General features: G+C 63.7%; 1 protein-coding gene across 3 annotated transcripts in view; it reads right to left on the bottom strand.

The window, feature by feature from the left end:
* Nucleotides 1-1,321: 1,321 nt before the first annotated feature.
* Slc12a7 (solute carrier family 12 member 7) overlaps nt 1,322-15,726 on the bottom strand; it is a 46,701-nt gene continuing 32,296 nt past the window's right edge. For 2 of the 3 annotated variants that reach the window (XM_077109493.1, XM_077109495.1), the window contains exons 17-25: nt 13,911-14,079; nt 10,748-10,943; nt 10,224-10,393; nt 9,669-9,800; nt 7,841-7,948; nt 6,944-7,122; nt 6,411-6,425; nt 3,779-3,912; nt 1,322-2,748 (exon numbers count right to left, since the gene is read on the bottom strand). In XM_077109493.1, coding sequence (XP_076965608.1) covers nt 2,657-2,748; nt 3,779-3,912; nt 6,411-6,425; nt 6,944-7,122; nt 7,841-7,948; nt 9,669-9,800; nt 10,224-10,393; nt 10,748-10,943; nt 13,911-14,079 — 1,195 coding nt within the window. In that variant the 3' untranslated portion in view covers nt 1,322-2,656. The remainder of the gene's footprint in view (nt 2,749-3,778; nt 3,913-6,410; nt 6,426-6,943; nt 7,123-7,840; nt 7,949-9,668; nt 9,801-10,223; nt 10,394-10,747; nt 10,944-13,910; nt 14,080-15,726) is intronic. The other variant, XM_077109494.1, reaches the window with a different exon arrangement.

The raw sequence follows: 15,726 nt of genomic DNA, 5'->3' as shown, positions 1-15,726 counted from the left end.
GGGGAGAGGGGTGGCTGCCGGCTTCAGCAAGAAGTGCCAGTGCTGGGGCCGGAGAAGAGGTGGTGGCAAAGTGCTCTGTGACAGTGCAGCACGTGGGTCCCCAGCGTCTGGGTGGGCACCAGCAGAGAGGTGCAGGGTCAGGAGATGAGTCTCACAGTTGTCTGGCCCAAGCAAGTGTCTTCCCTGGGTGAGCAGTTGCAGGACGGGAGCTTGGCCTGCAGGGCTGCAGCAGCTCCACCGAGCAGAGGCCGGGAGATCCCTCCCGCAGCCTGAGTCTGCCGGGATTATGGGCTGTCTCTCCTTGGGTTGCTTTTGAGGATAAAGCCAATCGGTGGCCTGCTGGTCTGTGAGAATTTCTTCCAGGTGTAAGAGAAGCACGTGTTTTGTGATGCCTCATGCTACCGCAGACCAAAAGTTTTCCAGAGAGCTGCAGTCAGCGCACCTATTCCAAGTGGTCCCGGGCGCAGCCCACGGGGCCTGGGCTGTGTGGACAGTATGTCAGCTGGGTTTTTGCAGTGGAGAGGGAACTTGCAAGACACACAGGAGTGCACAGCACATCACTGTGTAGGCTTTCCCACCACACCGCTCTGAGAAAACCCCAAACACAAACCGCAGACCCCTGCTCAGTCCAGGACACAGGGAACACTGGGCCGGTGTTCAGGTGCATAGACCTTGGCTGGCGTAGGAAGCTGGGCTTCCGGCCAGCAGGGCCTGTTGCAGGGGCCCACATCCTCAGATGTTGTGGTTTTAAGAAACCCCTTGAGACTTTTGGGGCTGGGGTTTCTCCCGTGAGCCAAGCCAGGGGCACCCACCTCTCCTGGCACTTTGTGTGGGGAACCCCACGGCTGAGGCGGGTCACAGCCCGAGGTTCCTTGCTAAGTCCGCCTTCCCAGGACATGCTGCCTGGGAACAGGTCCACCACACAGACTCTGGGCTGAGTACAGTGCTTCTGTGAAGTCCAGACTGATGTCCCCTCTCAGGTGTGTCCCCAGGAGGGCAGCTGTGGCCCGCAGGGTGACTTGACAGTGTCACCACGGTGACCTCCAGGAAGCCCATGCCAGGGTCCCCACACCTCTGCAGCGAGCAGCACCCTGGTCGGGCCTTCCCTGGTGCAGACTGCGGGTCGAGCCACGGGCTCCTGGTGCTGCTGCCCAGCAGCTGGGTGCTGGCCTGCCTCCTCCTGGCCAGGGAGGCAAGGACCCAAGCCCCGGGACTGAGCTGGTGGACCCTCCTGCAGCAGCCCCTCCGAGAGGAGGGAGGGTGAGCACGTTCCTCTGCGGCTGGACTCTGCTCAATGAGACTCATGACATTCTCCCAAACCTCAGGTTTCATAGGACTTTATTCTACAAACAAAGTCATACAAAGACAAGGAATCTATAAAAGGAAACCATGAAGTCAGACTTTGGATGGCTGCAGTGACAAGGCAGGTTCACAAAGGAAAAGCCGGCCGGGGCGGAGCTGCAGCCCGGCTCCCCAGGCCCTTCCTGGGACAAGGCAGGGGCCTTCCACACGGCTCTGCTCTGGCTGCCCTCGTCGGGCAGGTGAGTTGGGCTGCCGAGTCCAAGCAGGCCCACTGCCTGTGTGGGACATGAGCCGAACAGTGGCCACTGGCGAGCTGACCTCCCTGTGCCCTAGTGGCTCTGCCCTGACCTGAACTCTGTGGATGGTGCTTATTCGCTAGGGAGCCCTGGAAGCCAGAGACAGCCCAGGGCCTGAGTGTGGGACCTCTGAGGAAGCAAGCTCTGTGGACAGTGGGGTCACCCCCAAAAGGCCCAGGGTGTTTAAATAAATAAATAACCCACGCAGCGGACAGCGAGGCCAGCAAGGCCAAGTGAGCCCACAGCCTGCAAACACAACTGACCTAGGATCGGAAAGCTCCAAGGTAAAGTGCGAACCAGCAGCAGGTGGTGAGGGTGCCCAGCTGTTGCTGCCTCACCGCACGAGGCCCACGCCCAGCAGGGGGCTCGTCCAGCTGAGGCTGCCTTCTCCTTCAGAGGGCAAGGGGTGGGCCATGTGCAGAATTCCCGGCTCTTAGGTCCCTGCACACCCCCACTGCTGGCCACTCAGGGGCACCCCCACAGCCCAGGCGCACACTGGCAGGGCCCTGTGGGTGCTTACGAAGAGCAGCTGGGACCCCCACACAGTCGCAGCTCGGCAGGGGAGCCCCTGGGGCATGGCCCAGAAGGGACACAGCTGGCACTCACACCCCCACCAGGACACAGGCTCTGCTCAGCCCCCCTGCCCAGTGTGCCCTGGCCCAGCAGTTCATGGGAGACTGGGAGGCACGGAGCCCCACGGCCACACTGACATTCTGCCCTTGGCCCAGGGGACAAGTAGGCTTTGCCTTAAGTGTTCGGTGTGGGGTGTCAATGACAGGCGAAGTCACAGTCTGGCTGAGGCTGGGCAGTGGACAGTGGTCAATCCCAGGTCGCTGGGTACATGGAGCTCTGCGCTGGACGGATACAGGGGGCTCTCCAGTCACTCGCGACCCCTCTCAGCACTTCCTAGAGTGTCTTCTGTGTGGAGGGAGCCCAGGTGGTGGCTCTGGAGACTTCTGCAGGAAGCCAGGTACAGCAGGTCGGGTGGCCTGAGTGACGCCTGTCAGTCTGAGCTGGGCTGGCAGCGTCCCACCCCATCTGGCATGCCACCTCAGGCCTTAGGAGTAGATGGTGATGACCTCCCGGCCACCGCCCCTGACCAGGAGCACCCTGTCCAGCCCCTCAGTCAGGACCTCCAGGAACTCCATGTCTGGGTGCAGAGTCAAGGCCGCTCTCGCTGGGCCACGTGCGGGGAGACCTCTCACAGCGAGTGCACCTGGGAGGGCCACGACCAGCCAGAGACCCCGTTCTGGGGTGGGATGGGGACCCAGGGAGTGGGGAGGACGTGGAGGGGCTGCTGGTCAGGAAAGAGAAGGAAGTGGCCACCAACCCCACAAACCTCAGCCAGGTGACCAGATCAGAGCCAGCACCCACCTAGAACCCAGGGTCTGTCTCTGACCCAGAAGCCCAGGAGACGCCCACCCCACACAGCCGGGACAGGGGGCTGGCTGCAGTCTTGAGGGAGGAGCCCAGCAGGACCCGTGCCTCAGGCGTGCATGACAACAGCTGAACCACTGAGCTACGGTCAGCGGACATGAGCTTCCAGCCTGGGGAGCTGGGCTCTCACTGCCTGCCCTCCTGAGCAGGAGCAGCTGAAGCTCAGGATGGCCCAGGGTACAGCAGGCAAGATGCCCTACCTGGGCAGGTGAGGGCTGCCCCCCACCCCCACCGGGCCGGGCGCTCAGGGCTCGACTTCTGTTCTCTCCTCGCCCTAACTCCATCATGGGCCAGCCACAGAAAGCACCTTATGGACTCGCTACTGTCCAGGCCCAGTGTCCACCCCCTGTAGCCTAGCACTGACCCCCAATGTAAGCCAAGAGCACCTCATGGGGCAGCACTGCCCTGGCCCCCACTGGCTCAGCCACAGCGTCCTCTCTCCAAGCTCTGGAGGGCCCCACCCCACCTACCCATGCCTACTCTCAGGTCTATGCCACCCACAGGCACCAGCCCCTTCCCCTTCTGTCCCAGTCTTCCCCCAGCTCCAGGGGCAGTGCAGGGTACATGCAGGGGACCGTGTGGTCTGGCATGGTGACCCCAGGTGGGCCCCTGCCTCCTTGCCTTGGGGGCCTCTGTTTGGACAAGAGGCAGCACGAAGCCCAGCCACAGCCCCTAACTCAGAAACCACTGGACAGCCCCCATGGTGCCCACGTCCCTGCAGGCAACATCACAGGAAAGGATACAGTTCTCATCCCCCTGCCGGTTTTTGGGGGGCCCCGGCATGTTCAGCAGGACCAGCTGGGCGTCCTGGGACTTGCTGAGGACGACACCATTGAGCTTCACGGCCGTGTGCATCCTCCTGACATTGGACTGATCCCTGCGGGAGGGGCGGCGGCAGTGGGCAGGAGCCTTCAGCCTGGCTGACCCACCCCTGGCTCCTGGTGCTAGGCAGGGCAGGGCCAGGAGGATTGTGGCCCGAGGGGTCCCGGGGGGCAGGCCCCTAGGAGAAGCGCTTGGTGGCAGGCAGGGCAGCTCTGGAGCAGCAGGAAGCACCTGCTGGCATTCTAGACTGAGCGCCACTACCGCCAGGCCTCTAGTCTACGCAGCGGCTGGCGACTACAGAAGCACAGGACATCCACAAAGCAGAGCTCGCAGGAGGAAGCAGGTGCAAGGGAGCGGCTGTCCTACAGGCTTGGGAACGGGCCGCGGGCCTGCGCCTCTCGGGGCTCTGACACAACTCTGCTGAAACCCCTGGCTGAGGGGTCCACACGGAGCAGGGCCGGTGCTCAGGAGGGAAGCGCCCACAGTGCCCCAGCTGACAAGCAGCCACTGCAGGGCTGCCACTTGTGGGCCCCTGCAATGTGGATGGGCTCAGCAGAGAACCTGCAGCCACACCTGGGCCCCTCCAGCCCTGGTCTCAGCCCCTGGGCAATGCTGCACCTTGGCGGATGGTGGACAGGGCTTCTGGCCTTGGTGGTGCAGGCCTGGGTCTGCCCGCAGTGCATTCCCACCGAGTGCTGGTGCTGCGTTCCTCAGCGTCCCTGGTGGCCAGGCCCAGGGGTGACCATGTAACTCTGGGGCACTGTAGACTGGCACAGGCACACGTAGGCACCAGAGAAGAGCCTCACGTGTTTGTTTACCCACCCTTGACTAGGAGGCCACAGTCCCTTCTCTAGGTAGCCTGGGTCAGCTAGCTGCAGGACTGGCACTCCCAGAAGCCACGTGGAGAAGCCCTTCCACAGAGGACTCCTGCCGCGGTGTTTGTGTCTGTGCTAGAAGACCCAGCCAACGGGTTGACCCCTCATGGAGTGGGACCTGTGCAAGCCTCCGTTAGTCTGCCCACCCGGTGTCCTCCACAGCCTTGTGCAGAGGTCACTTGTGCCAGACACAGACAGCCAGGCAGAGGCCACCAGCATGTCAGGGAAAGGCCCCGTGATGTCCTGTGCTAGCGCCCTCTGATCAGCTCGACCAAATACAAGCCTCAAGCCAAAGGCATCTGCTTAACCCACCACCCACCACCCACCTGCAGGAAAGAAGGCAGCAGGCCCCCTCCCCCCTGGAACCTGGCCCGGTCACAGACGGTCTCCCCATGGCACCAGGGAGGCCTCCACAAGAACCCCGAGTCCACAACCTGGGGGCAGTCTCTGTGTGGGCAGACGGGACTCCAGAAGGGCAGGGTGTGCGTCACAGGACCTCCTCAGCCTCAGAGGCCAGCGGGGTTCCCAGGAGGGGGCCTGTGGAAGTCAGAGGACAGGAGAAGCCTCTGCTCCCAGTGACTGCAGACCCACAGCAGGACACCTGCAGGGACCTCTGCACCTGGTGGCTCTCCAGACCTGTATCCCCAGCTGGGAGTCACAGGGGCGGGACAGGGTGGCCAGGGGCAGAGGAGATGAGGCAAGGTCCACGCCAGCAGGCACACGTATGCACACTCGCGTACACCAACACACTCTTACACCAGCATGACACAAACAGAGGTGTGCACACAAAGTGTGCTCCAGAGATGCAGTGAGCCGTCAGCACACCTCACGTCTAGACTGACCCAAAGGGGGGCCGGGGCTTGACCTTCCACAGCATCCTAACCCTTCCCAGCAGAGGCAAGCCCAAGACTGGGAGGAGTCTCGTGTGTGTATGTGTGTGTACGTGTGTGCGTGCACGTGCACACACGCAGGCACCTAGGTGTGTGCACGTGGGCACAAGGAGGGCAGGGGTCAAACGTGCTCCTGCACCTACTGTTTCTAACTGAGCCATCTGAGGCACCTTCAGATTCACAGACAGCAGGACAGGGGGCTCCCCACACATCTGCTGGCCTAACTCCCAGCGGCCCCACCTCCCGGCCTCTCCAGTCACATGGCTGAGGTGCCCTCTCCAGTGCCCAGCTTTGGCACTGCCCTGGGCACCACCTGCCTTAAATCCAACAGCCTAGGAGGTCACTGTAGAGGGGATGAGGACCAGCAGACGGGTGGAGGGACAGAGCAGCAGGCCCAGGCAGGTCCTGCCAGGATGGCCCTCCTGAGACTGGCAGCCTGGACCCCAGCTGTGGGCTCACCAGCTCAGAGACCCTGGCCCTGGTGCTCCTCACAAGCCCGACCACAGCGGGACTCAATCCACACCCCCTCCCTGGAGATGAAGGAGGACGCTCCTGAGGGCTGGTCTGGCCTGGGGGTGTGGGTAGGGTCACTCCTGTGGCAAGCCCACCCTGTGCGCCCTCAGGACCAGCCTCGGGCTGCCACAGGGATCACTCAGGGAATGACATTCAGTGTGCCCAGGGCCATTTTGAGGAGTGGGCTACACAGGACACACAGGGGCCGAGCACAGACATGCAAGCAACTGGACCGAGGTGGCCCACGTAAAGCGGCGGCAAAACCGTGAACTTACAGGTTTCCCCATTCTCTAGAGGGAGAAAAACACGGAGAGCACGTTACTCCACGGAACCCCGCCGACCACGCCCAGGCTGCACCCCCAGCCAGCAGAAGTTGTCCGGGGCCCCTCTGGGGCCCCCCCAGGGCATGTAACACCCCTCTACCCTCCTTGAGAATCCAGGCCCTGAGGGTCAGCTCCACCACTGCAGGCTCAGCTGGCCATGGCTGGACACAGGACCGAGCCACATCTGCACCCCCAGGGACCCACTGCAGCCCTAAGGGCCTTGGCGGGGCCCAGGGCTCTTGGCACAACGCGGGGAGAGGTGGCCCAGAGGCCTGCTGGAAAGTCGGGCACAACTGAGGTGCTGCAGCCGCGTGCGGCCATCACCAGAGCAGGGCAGCCCCAGGGCTGAGACCTGCCTCACCGCCCAACCCACTGAAAGGCAGCAAGAGGAGTCTCTGTGGACCTGCGGGCCCTGGGGGGGCAGGCGGGGCGCACGGGGCAGGGGCTGCAGGGCCTGGTTCTGCCCAAGGCCTCACGACACTCACGGCTTCAGGCTGAAGAGGTCTTTGAACCCAGGGGTGCTGGCCTCCTTGTTCCTGTGCTTCTCCGCAATCAGCTTCTCCTTCGTCCAGGTCATCTGCACCTTGTCGGGCACCGACAGGGCCTGGGGCCTGGTGGCCGCCGCGGCATGGGACGCAGTGTTCCTGTCGTGGATCAGCTGGGCCTGTTGGACGTGCAGGGGTCAGCACAGCCAGAGGCTCACCAGAGCTACCCAGTGGACAGCAGCTGATGAGCCAGGCTGGCCATGGAAAAGGACTTTAGAGCAGTGGCCTGGGACCCCCGGTCACCCCAGCCCTGGGACAGCAGTCCCCCGGCTCTCAGCGCTGCTCACTCCTCCCGTCTCTGAATGACCCCCGCCTTGCCTCCCTGTCCTGACCCCCAAAACCTCATGGAGCCGTGGCCAACCACAGAGGGCCAGCCAGGTGCTGGGGCAGGACCATCGCGTGACCGGTGACCGCAGGGAGCCGACGCTGACCCCACAGAGCGTCACCCCCTCTTACCAGACCTCTGATGCAGGGCTAGGGTGTGGGGCCTGGCAGGTGTGTCCGCAGACCCAGGGAGGAGACTGCCCCTCGGGCAGAAGTCACGCTGCCGGCCATTCCGAGGTGGAGTGGCCAAGAGATGCCAATGCTCAGGTCACTCCATCCTGAGGGCACCGGAGGCCACAGCCGCACCTCATCAACACCCAAGCCCCAGGCTGTGTGCCACACGCTCGGTCATCCATGCAGCCCAGGCCACGTGTGGCTCCCCTGCCCAGCACTCCTGCCAGACTCCACGGGCTTCTGGGGGGGCAGGTGGCACCTCCCTGACCACTGCCCTCACCCCTACAGACGCCTTCCTGGACACACGTTCTGGGAGGGTCTGGCTCGGTCCCCACACACCTCTCTCTCCCGCTCGTTCTTGGACAGCTGCATCTGCTTCAGCATCTGGGACCTCTGCTCCATCACCAGGGTCTTCTCATAGGTGAACGCAGAGATGTCGTTCTCAACCTAGAGGTGCACAGCACGCAGGTGAGCAGAGCATCCCAACAGCAGGCGCACGGGGTCCCTGGCGCTCCGCGGCCTGAGCTGGTGAGCAGCTGAGCCCGAGCCCTGCAGGGCCCCTGGGAACTTGCAGCTGGGCCCCAAGCAGCTTGGGTAGTGTCAGGTGTGATCGGCAGACACAGCAGGCAGGCTCTGCTGCCCTGTGCCCCTCCCGGGCCCTCTGCCATCAACACGTGGACAGCAAGAAGAGAACCTGTCTACACCCTGACCCAGCACCCAGGGCACAGGGTCCTGGACAGGTCATCCAGCTGGTACCTCGGGGCTCACCAGCAACTCGTGCTGCTTTCTACGACACGCAAGCTCACACCACGAGACCCACAGGGGACGGCACTTAGTGCCACTGCCCAGAGACCCTGGGTTCCCCTCCACGTCCAGAGCAGCCCTGCCCACTGCGCTCACTCAAAACTGCCCATCATCCTGAACCATGGCCATCAAAGGGCCCCACTCCATCAGCTGATGATGTCATCTTGGGCCACTGGTGGGGCACAGGACAGTGGCCCTCTGCGGCACTCTGAGCCAGCCAGCATTGCAGGCTGAGGGTCACGCCCACAGATGCTGCAGGGTCAGGGGATGTGGCTGGCTCTGCCTGCCTCCCTGCCCAGCCCCCGTGGTCCTGAGGCCTCATCTCCTCCCAAGCAGCTCTTGTGACATGTGTGCCACTGTTCAGAGCAGCTGGACCCTGAGGGCAAGCCCATAGCAAGGGCTGCGTGAGCTAAGGCCACCATGCAGGCGGCTAGCTCCCAGCAGCTGGATCTTGTCCTGATGCAGATGTGCATGCTGGACAGCGAGCCCTGTCACGAGAACAGGAAGGGGCACTCAACCTGCTCCCAGCATCGGAAGCTCCTTCAGAGCAGGAGGAGAACCACCCAGGGACAACACTGCCCCATGGAGACCGAGAGAAAAACACCAAGGGTCATCAGTGATGCCCGAGGAGGTGCTGAGCTCACTCGAGATCAGAGATGCAAATCCAGACAAGATGCTGGAGGCTGTCCGCCAGCACTGGACCTCCGAACGCCCAGCAGGGGCCTCCCCACATCACTGCAGCGGGAGCAGAGCCCCTCGGGGGCAGTTCCATGTGGTCCCCCCGCAGCTCTACTCCAGACTGGACTGCAGACTCGCCCGAGCTGGGCAGGCCCCATGCTCACTGGGCGTCACCCACGATCAACAATCGGGAATTGTTGGTGTGAACTGCAAAACCGCTACCCCACCCCCGCAAGGGCAACCAGAGGCTCTGGGGGTCAGGCGCCTCACTGCAGGCCACAGCAGCACAGGGCACCTAGGGTCCAGGGGCCGTGGCTGGGACAGATGCCCCGTTGCCCAGGCCGCCTCCACACCTCGCTCTCTGGAGGTGCCTGGGACTCAGTAGACACTGTCCACCAAATGACCCATTTGTCCTACACCTTGCCCCAGGCTGACCTCACTGACTGATGACCTGTGCAGACAGAGATGGCTGGGACCGTGAGGCCATCTCCCACAGGTGGCCACACCCAAGGCCTGAGCAGGCTGGAGGCCAGGGGCAGGGAGCACCACGGGTTGCCTGGTGAGGAGGCGTACCTAGGCCACAGACATCAGCCAGAGGCACTGGGGACACTGCACTGTCCTTGCGAGCCCAGCTCTGCAAGCCACACCCAGCCCCACGGCGCCTCAAGCTGACAGCCACACGCACCATCTCCACCACCTCCACCTCGGCGCTGATCCTCAGGTGATACAGGAACACCTGCAGGTCCTTCTTCATCTGGATGCTGTTGTCGTCCACCTGGGCCACTGTGAAGATGCGCATCCGGCACTTCCGCCACACCTGGGGACGGAGCAGGGGTCCCTAGACCTGGGCAAGCCCTGCCTGCCCCAGCTGCCACGTGCATGGGGAGCCTGGCAGGCATGGCCAACCCCATGCTCCCTGGGCACAGCCCACCTTGAACAGGCACAGCTGCCACCCCACACCTTGGACTAGGCCCACCTGTGTGGGCACGCCCATCCCCCACGATGTCTACCTGTTTGTTATGCCCCCCACCTCGTGCTGGCACAGCAGGAAGGGCAGCAGCATGAGCGTGCCCCTCACCCTGCCACCGGGCATTGCCCACCTTGTGCTGGCACAGTAGGAAGGGCAGCAGCATGAGCGTGCCCCCCACCCTGCCACCGGGCATGGCCCACCTTGTGCTGGCGCAGTAGGAAGGGCAGCAGCATGAGCGTGCCCCCCACCCTGCCACCGGGCATTGCCCACCTTGTGCTGGCGCAGTAGGAAGGGCAGCAGCATGAGCATGCCCCCGTCATGCACTATCCACCACACGTCGATGCTCCCCTCGCTGAAGCGTTCCTGGTTTTGCGGGAACAAGTCGATGTTCTTGGCTACCAGCAAGGCCTGCTGGGCCGCTGTGGTGTCGCGAACAGTGTCTGTGGAGAGAAGTGGCGGCAGCAGGTCACTGAGGGCGGGCTGACCCACAACGGCATGGAGGCAGGGTCTCCATGAAGCCCCCGCCCAGGGCAGGCACTGAAGGGCCCTCACGTCGCCAGGTCCTCCTGGCCCAGATGCAGACACTATGTTCAGAGGCTGGGGACCCCCAACCTGGGGACAGGGTTCCAGGGAAGGGAGAGCCTCAAGACTGCCCAGTGGCCATTTACTTGGCCGGTGACAGTGTGGCTCAGGCCTTCCACGGCCCCAAGGAACACGCTCGGGCCTAGAGCCCGAGACCCGAGTGGGGAGGGACCACACCCAGCAGGGCCGGGGGTGCTGGCTGCCACACCCACCGACGAAGTTCTTCCAGGAGAAAGGGTTGTCTTCCTGCTTCCAGGACCCGGGCCAGGCCATGAGCACCGTGTTGTGCTTCATGCCCCCCAGGCCGGCCGACTGGATCAGGTGCGACATGCCGTCCCGCAGGTTGGAGGACACCACCAGCTGGCAGAAGCCCTTGGTCTTCTCCAGGCCCATCAGGAACCGGATGTTCTGCAGGAGACGGAAGGGATGCCTAAGGGCGGCCAGACCAGCACGCACCAGGGGCCCCCACCGGACCCTGGCCTGCAGCCATCAGCTGTGCACGCACAGTGGGAAGATGGGCACAGCAAGCAGGTGTGCACGACACCACCAGGCACAGGTGCCGAGGAGGGTCACCTGCCCCCAGCGGTTCTTTAGAGCTGTGTCGCCCCACATCACCATCAGGGGATCTGGGCCACGGGCCACATGCCCAGCACACTGACACTACCTGAGTGGGTCAGTAGGACCTAATGACTTCTGCAGAAGAATGCGTGGGGGTCCAAGAACAAGAAGCTGGACAATACCACTTTGCTGCCTTTCCGCCAGGGCTGCATCTGCCCGGCAGCGACCCCCAGCAGCCAGACGTCAAGGGGAGGCTGGACACACACGATTCATGATATGTACCCCTAAGCCGTGGCTCCTGCCCTAGCCGCTGGACTCCTGGGACCCATGGGGCTGGGCTCTGGCGGGCTGGCTCCAAACTCATGCTCCTGGTCCCCCCAACCTCGCCCTGTGAACAGTAGTGCCTGCCACAGGGACCTGCCGTCCACATCTCCAGCACGGAGACCCTCTGAGTCGCAGGACACCCAGGGGGTGCAGAGGCAGGACTGGATGGGATTGCGGCTGAGCTGACGCAGCAGCAGTTGGACCTTTTGGTGACGTCTCAATGTCATGAACATCTTGCACACCTGAGATGTGAACTTGGGGGGTCATAAAGTAGACTGCAGAGGGTTAAATGGTGGCCCCAAAAGAGATAGCCATGTCCCAACCCCAGAACCTGAAGATGTGACCTTATTTGGAAGGTGTCCTTGTAAATGTGGCTGGAATTCTCATGGTGAGAATGCTGATCACCTGCCTGGACCCGAATCCAGCAGCAAGTGTCCGTGTAGGAGTCAGCAGAGACTGGACGCAGAGAAGGGCTGGCAGCAGGGGAAGACGGAGGCCAGACTGGAGGGACCAGCCTGGAGCCAGACATGGTAGGAAGCAGTCTCAGGACGCAGCCTGGCCACCCTGCCCCTCAGACACTGTCTGCAGACCCTCGACAAGCTACTGCAGGCCACGTGAGGCTCACATGGGGCCACAGCCACCTCTGCCTCCTCTGTGCAGTTCCAGCTGCCACCTGCGCCAGCCCTGCAGTGATATTACTGGCCACCTCCAGGCCTCACTCTCTGGATGCCTCTGTCACACACCAACCCCCCAGGGCAGGGCAGAAATGTGGGGACCAGAGACATGCTCCCCCTTAGAATTAGCTCAAGTCAAAAACTGCCCAACACGCTGCCAAGGGGAGCCGCCAGCAGGCAGCCTGGGGTCTTCAGGGATGGAGCAGGATGCCGCCACAGCCGTGTCTCAGCCAGGAGGCCACCGGAGTGCATTGGTGCCCCTGCCACAGGCTCTGGACAGGTGTCCGCAGATGGGGTTCTGGGCTAGGTGAGCAGAGGGACCACACCACGCTCTCTTCGTGCCGTCAGAGCAGGGAAGAGGGCTTTGACTCCAGGGTTCTAACGAGTCACACGGAATAGAAGCTTTTGTGACTTAAAGACTTTCTGAAATTGTTCTCAATTGTATGCCACTAACTTAAAGTCTGATTAGAGCACACAGCTCCTAGGGAAAGCATGTCAGCCCCTGACGCTGGCCTGGGGACAGATGGGCCCTGGACGGCTGCTTCCTGCCTCTGCCAATCAACGAGGAAGCCAGCTCTCAGGTGGCCGGCGCCTTCATACGGCTCTCAGGGCCACCGGCCTGGGCCTCCACTTGAACCAAGCACATCCCCCGCTTAGGCCCTTTAAGGTGTGGCGCAGCGGCAGACGCTTGCATGAGGCTCTGGGTGCCGGCCCCAACACCCCAGAAGAAAGGCCATGGTCAGGTATGGGCCCAGGCCGTTCCTATAACAGGGCTAACTATTGGGCCAGATGCAGGGAGCCACCAGGCTAAGCCACCAGAGGAGCCCCCTGGGACCCAACAGGAGCCGGTCAAGCTCTAGGACCACAGCCCTGGGTTAACTCTGGGTTCACAGCAAGGGCAGCCGGTGTCCAGACCCACAGAGTGCCATGAGCTGAGAGCCACTGGCCTCTCCTGCCTCTCCAAAGGCTCTGAGCCTTGGAGTGGCCCAAGGCTGGTGGAGCGGTGGTGCCTGAGCTCAGCAGCTCCCCAGGGTTGTCCATAGCAACTTCTTCCCAGTCTCCCCTCCACAGGCCACCAGCCTGGACTGAACTGAATGCTGGGCTGAGCACGTGGAAAGCAGAGGGCGCCCTGCAGGACATGCCAGCAAGATCAGGCCCACCTGGCCCCCAAGGAAAAGGTGGACACACCTACCGACCCAGAGGGAACAGCGGAAGGGCCTGAGCCGGTCTGGCACCGAGGCTCCACCAGCAGACCCAGTTCCAAATGAAACACGTCACAGGGAGGGGCCAGCAGGTGACAGGACCCGGGCTGCAGAGGCAGCTGAGGCAGGTGGCCCCTATGCCTTGAGGTTTGTGGCTCCCCCAACACACAGGTGCAAAGGTAGGAAATGAAGAACAGTCGCGGGAACCCAGGTGTCACAGAGCCACCAGACCAGGGCCAGCAGGAGTCAGCACAGCACTGAGCCCGGGAGGCGCGGGTCCCACACCCCACTCTGTTCACGGAGCTGGGTGGGCAGAATCGGGCAGCAGAGCCCTCACTCGGTCAAGCTGCTGGTCCAAAACCCTGGAGGAAGGCTGGGCTGTGGCGAGGGGCTCCAGGTGCAGAGGTCAAGGCTGGGCAGCCCCTCAGGGCTCTGCGCTGCATAGGACTGGGTCACTCAGGTTCTCACGCCTGCCCCTTCAGGCCTGCAACCTGCCCTTGTGACGCGAATGGCCACGCGGCACACAGGACTATTCCCCCCGTCGAGGCAGAGGGCACACTGGTGGCCCTCCGTGTGCCACACCCCGTCCTCTGTGCACACAGCCACCTGCCACGCACCTCCTCAGCCTGCTGGGCCTCCAGGTGCTGGTCCAGGTAGGTGCCCTCCAGCACTGAGCCCACAATGGTGAGGCCTTTGCCGGCCTTCAGCTGTGAGGCGAAGGACAGCAGGCGGGGGTGCTTCACACAGCGCTGAGCGTCCAGGTTCAACATCACCAACACCTGGGGCCTGGGGGGGCAGCAGTGACCATGGCAACATGTAGCTGGACTCAGCCGTCAACGGGAAGGGCAGGGGGCAGGTGCCAGGCTGTGTCTGAGGTGCCTGGAGCATGAGGCAGGGCCTCCACTACTGGCCACACAGGCCAGAGCCTGCAGGGCAGGTGACAGCCCCTGGAGATGGAGGTGGACCACAGGGTGAGCTCAGAGCCAGCCGCCACACCCAGAGCAGGGACCATCAGGGACACTCTGCCCTTCTCCAGCAACTCGCAGGGGGCCTGTGGGGGGTGGGGGGTACTGGGGACCACCCTCGTGACCCAGCCTCTGTGGTGGCCCCAACAAGACCCCACCCAAGGGCTATGGGCAGAAGCTTTAGGACAACAGCTTCCAAGTGAGGGTGGCCTTCTTCCTCTCTACCCCCCAACACGCTCCTCTCTGTCCCCCTTCCTCTGTCCCCACTCCTCTCTGCCCTCCCTCCTCTCTGCCCTCCCTCCTCTCTGCCCCTGGTCCTCTCTGCTCTCCCTCCTCCCTGGCCCCTCCCTCCTCCCTGCCCTCCCTCCTCCCTGCCCTCCCTCCTCTCTGCCCTCCCTCCTCCCTGCCCTCCCTCCTCCCTGCCCTCCCTCCTCCCTGCCCTCCCTCCTCACTGCCCTCCCTCCTCACTGCCCTCCCTCCTCTCTGCCCTCCCTCCTCTCTGCCCTCCCTCCTCTCTGCCCTCCCTCCTCCCTGCCCTCCCTCCTCCCTGCCCTCCCTCCTCTCTGCCCTCCCTCCTCTCTGCCCCTGGTCCTCTCTGCTCTCCCTCCTCCCTGGCCCCTCCCTCCTCCCTGCCCTCCCTCCTCCCTGCCCTCCCTCCTCCCTGCCCTCCCTCCTCACTGCCCTCCCTCCCTCTGCCCTCCCTCCTCACTGCCCTCCCTCCTCTCTGCCCTCCCTCCTCTCTGCCCTCCCTCCTCTCTGCCCTCCCTCCTCCCTGCCCTCCCTCCTCCCTGCCCTCCCTCCTCTCTGCCCTCCCTCCTCACTGCCCTCCCTCCTCTCTGCCCTCCCTCCTCCCTGCCCTCCCTCCTCCCTGCCCTCCCTCCTCTCTGCCCTCCCTCCTCTCTGCCCTCCCTCCTCTCTGCCCTCCCTCCTCCCTGCCCTCCCTCCTCACTGCCCTCCCTCCTCCCTGCCCTCCCTCCTCTCTGCCCTCCCTCCTCTCTGCCCCTGGTCCTCTCTGCTCTCCCTCCTCCCTGGCCCCTCCCTCCTCCCTGCCCTCCCTCCTCCCTGCCCTCCCTCCTCTCTGCCCTCCCTCCTCTCTGCCCTCCCTCCTCCCTGCCCTCCCTCCTCACTGCCCTCCCTCCTCTCTGCCCTCCCTCCTCTCTGCCCTCCCTCCTCCCTGCCCTCCCTCCTCCCTGCCCTCCCTCCTCACTGCCCTCCCTCCTCTCTGCCCTCCCTCCTCACTGCCCTCCCTCCTCTCTGCTCTCCCTCCTCCCTGGCCCCTCCCTCCTCCCTGCCCTTTCTTCTCTCTGCCCCTGGTCCTCTCTGCCCCCTCCCTCCTCCCTGCCCTCCCTCCTCACTGCCCTCCCTCCTCTCTGCCCTCCCTCCTCTCTGCCCTCCCTCCCTCTGCCCTCCCTCCTCACTGCCCTCCCTCCTCCCTGCCCTCCCTCCTCCCTGCCCTCCCTCCTCCCTG

The sequence above is a fragment of the Callospermophilus lateralis genome, chromosome 5 (assembly GCF_048772815.1).
Source record: "Callospermophilus lateralis isolate mCalLat2 chromosome 5, mCalLat2.hap1, whole genome shotgun sequence".
Taxonomy (NCBI): Eukaryota; Metazoa; Chordata; class Mammalia; order Rodentia; family Sciuridae; genus Callospermophilus; species Callospermophilus lateralis.
The sequence above is the reverse complement of the archived record's forward strand: the minus strand, read 5'-3'. Positions and strand labels throughout refer to the sequence as shown.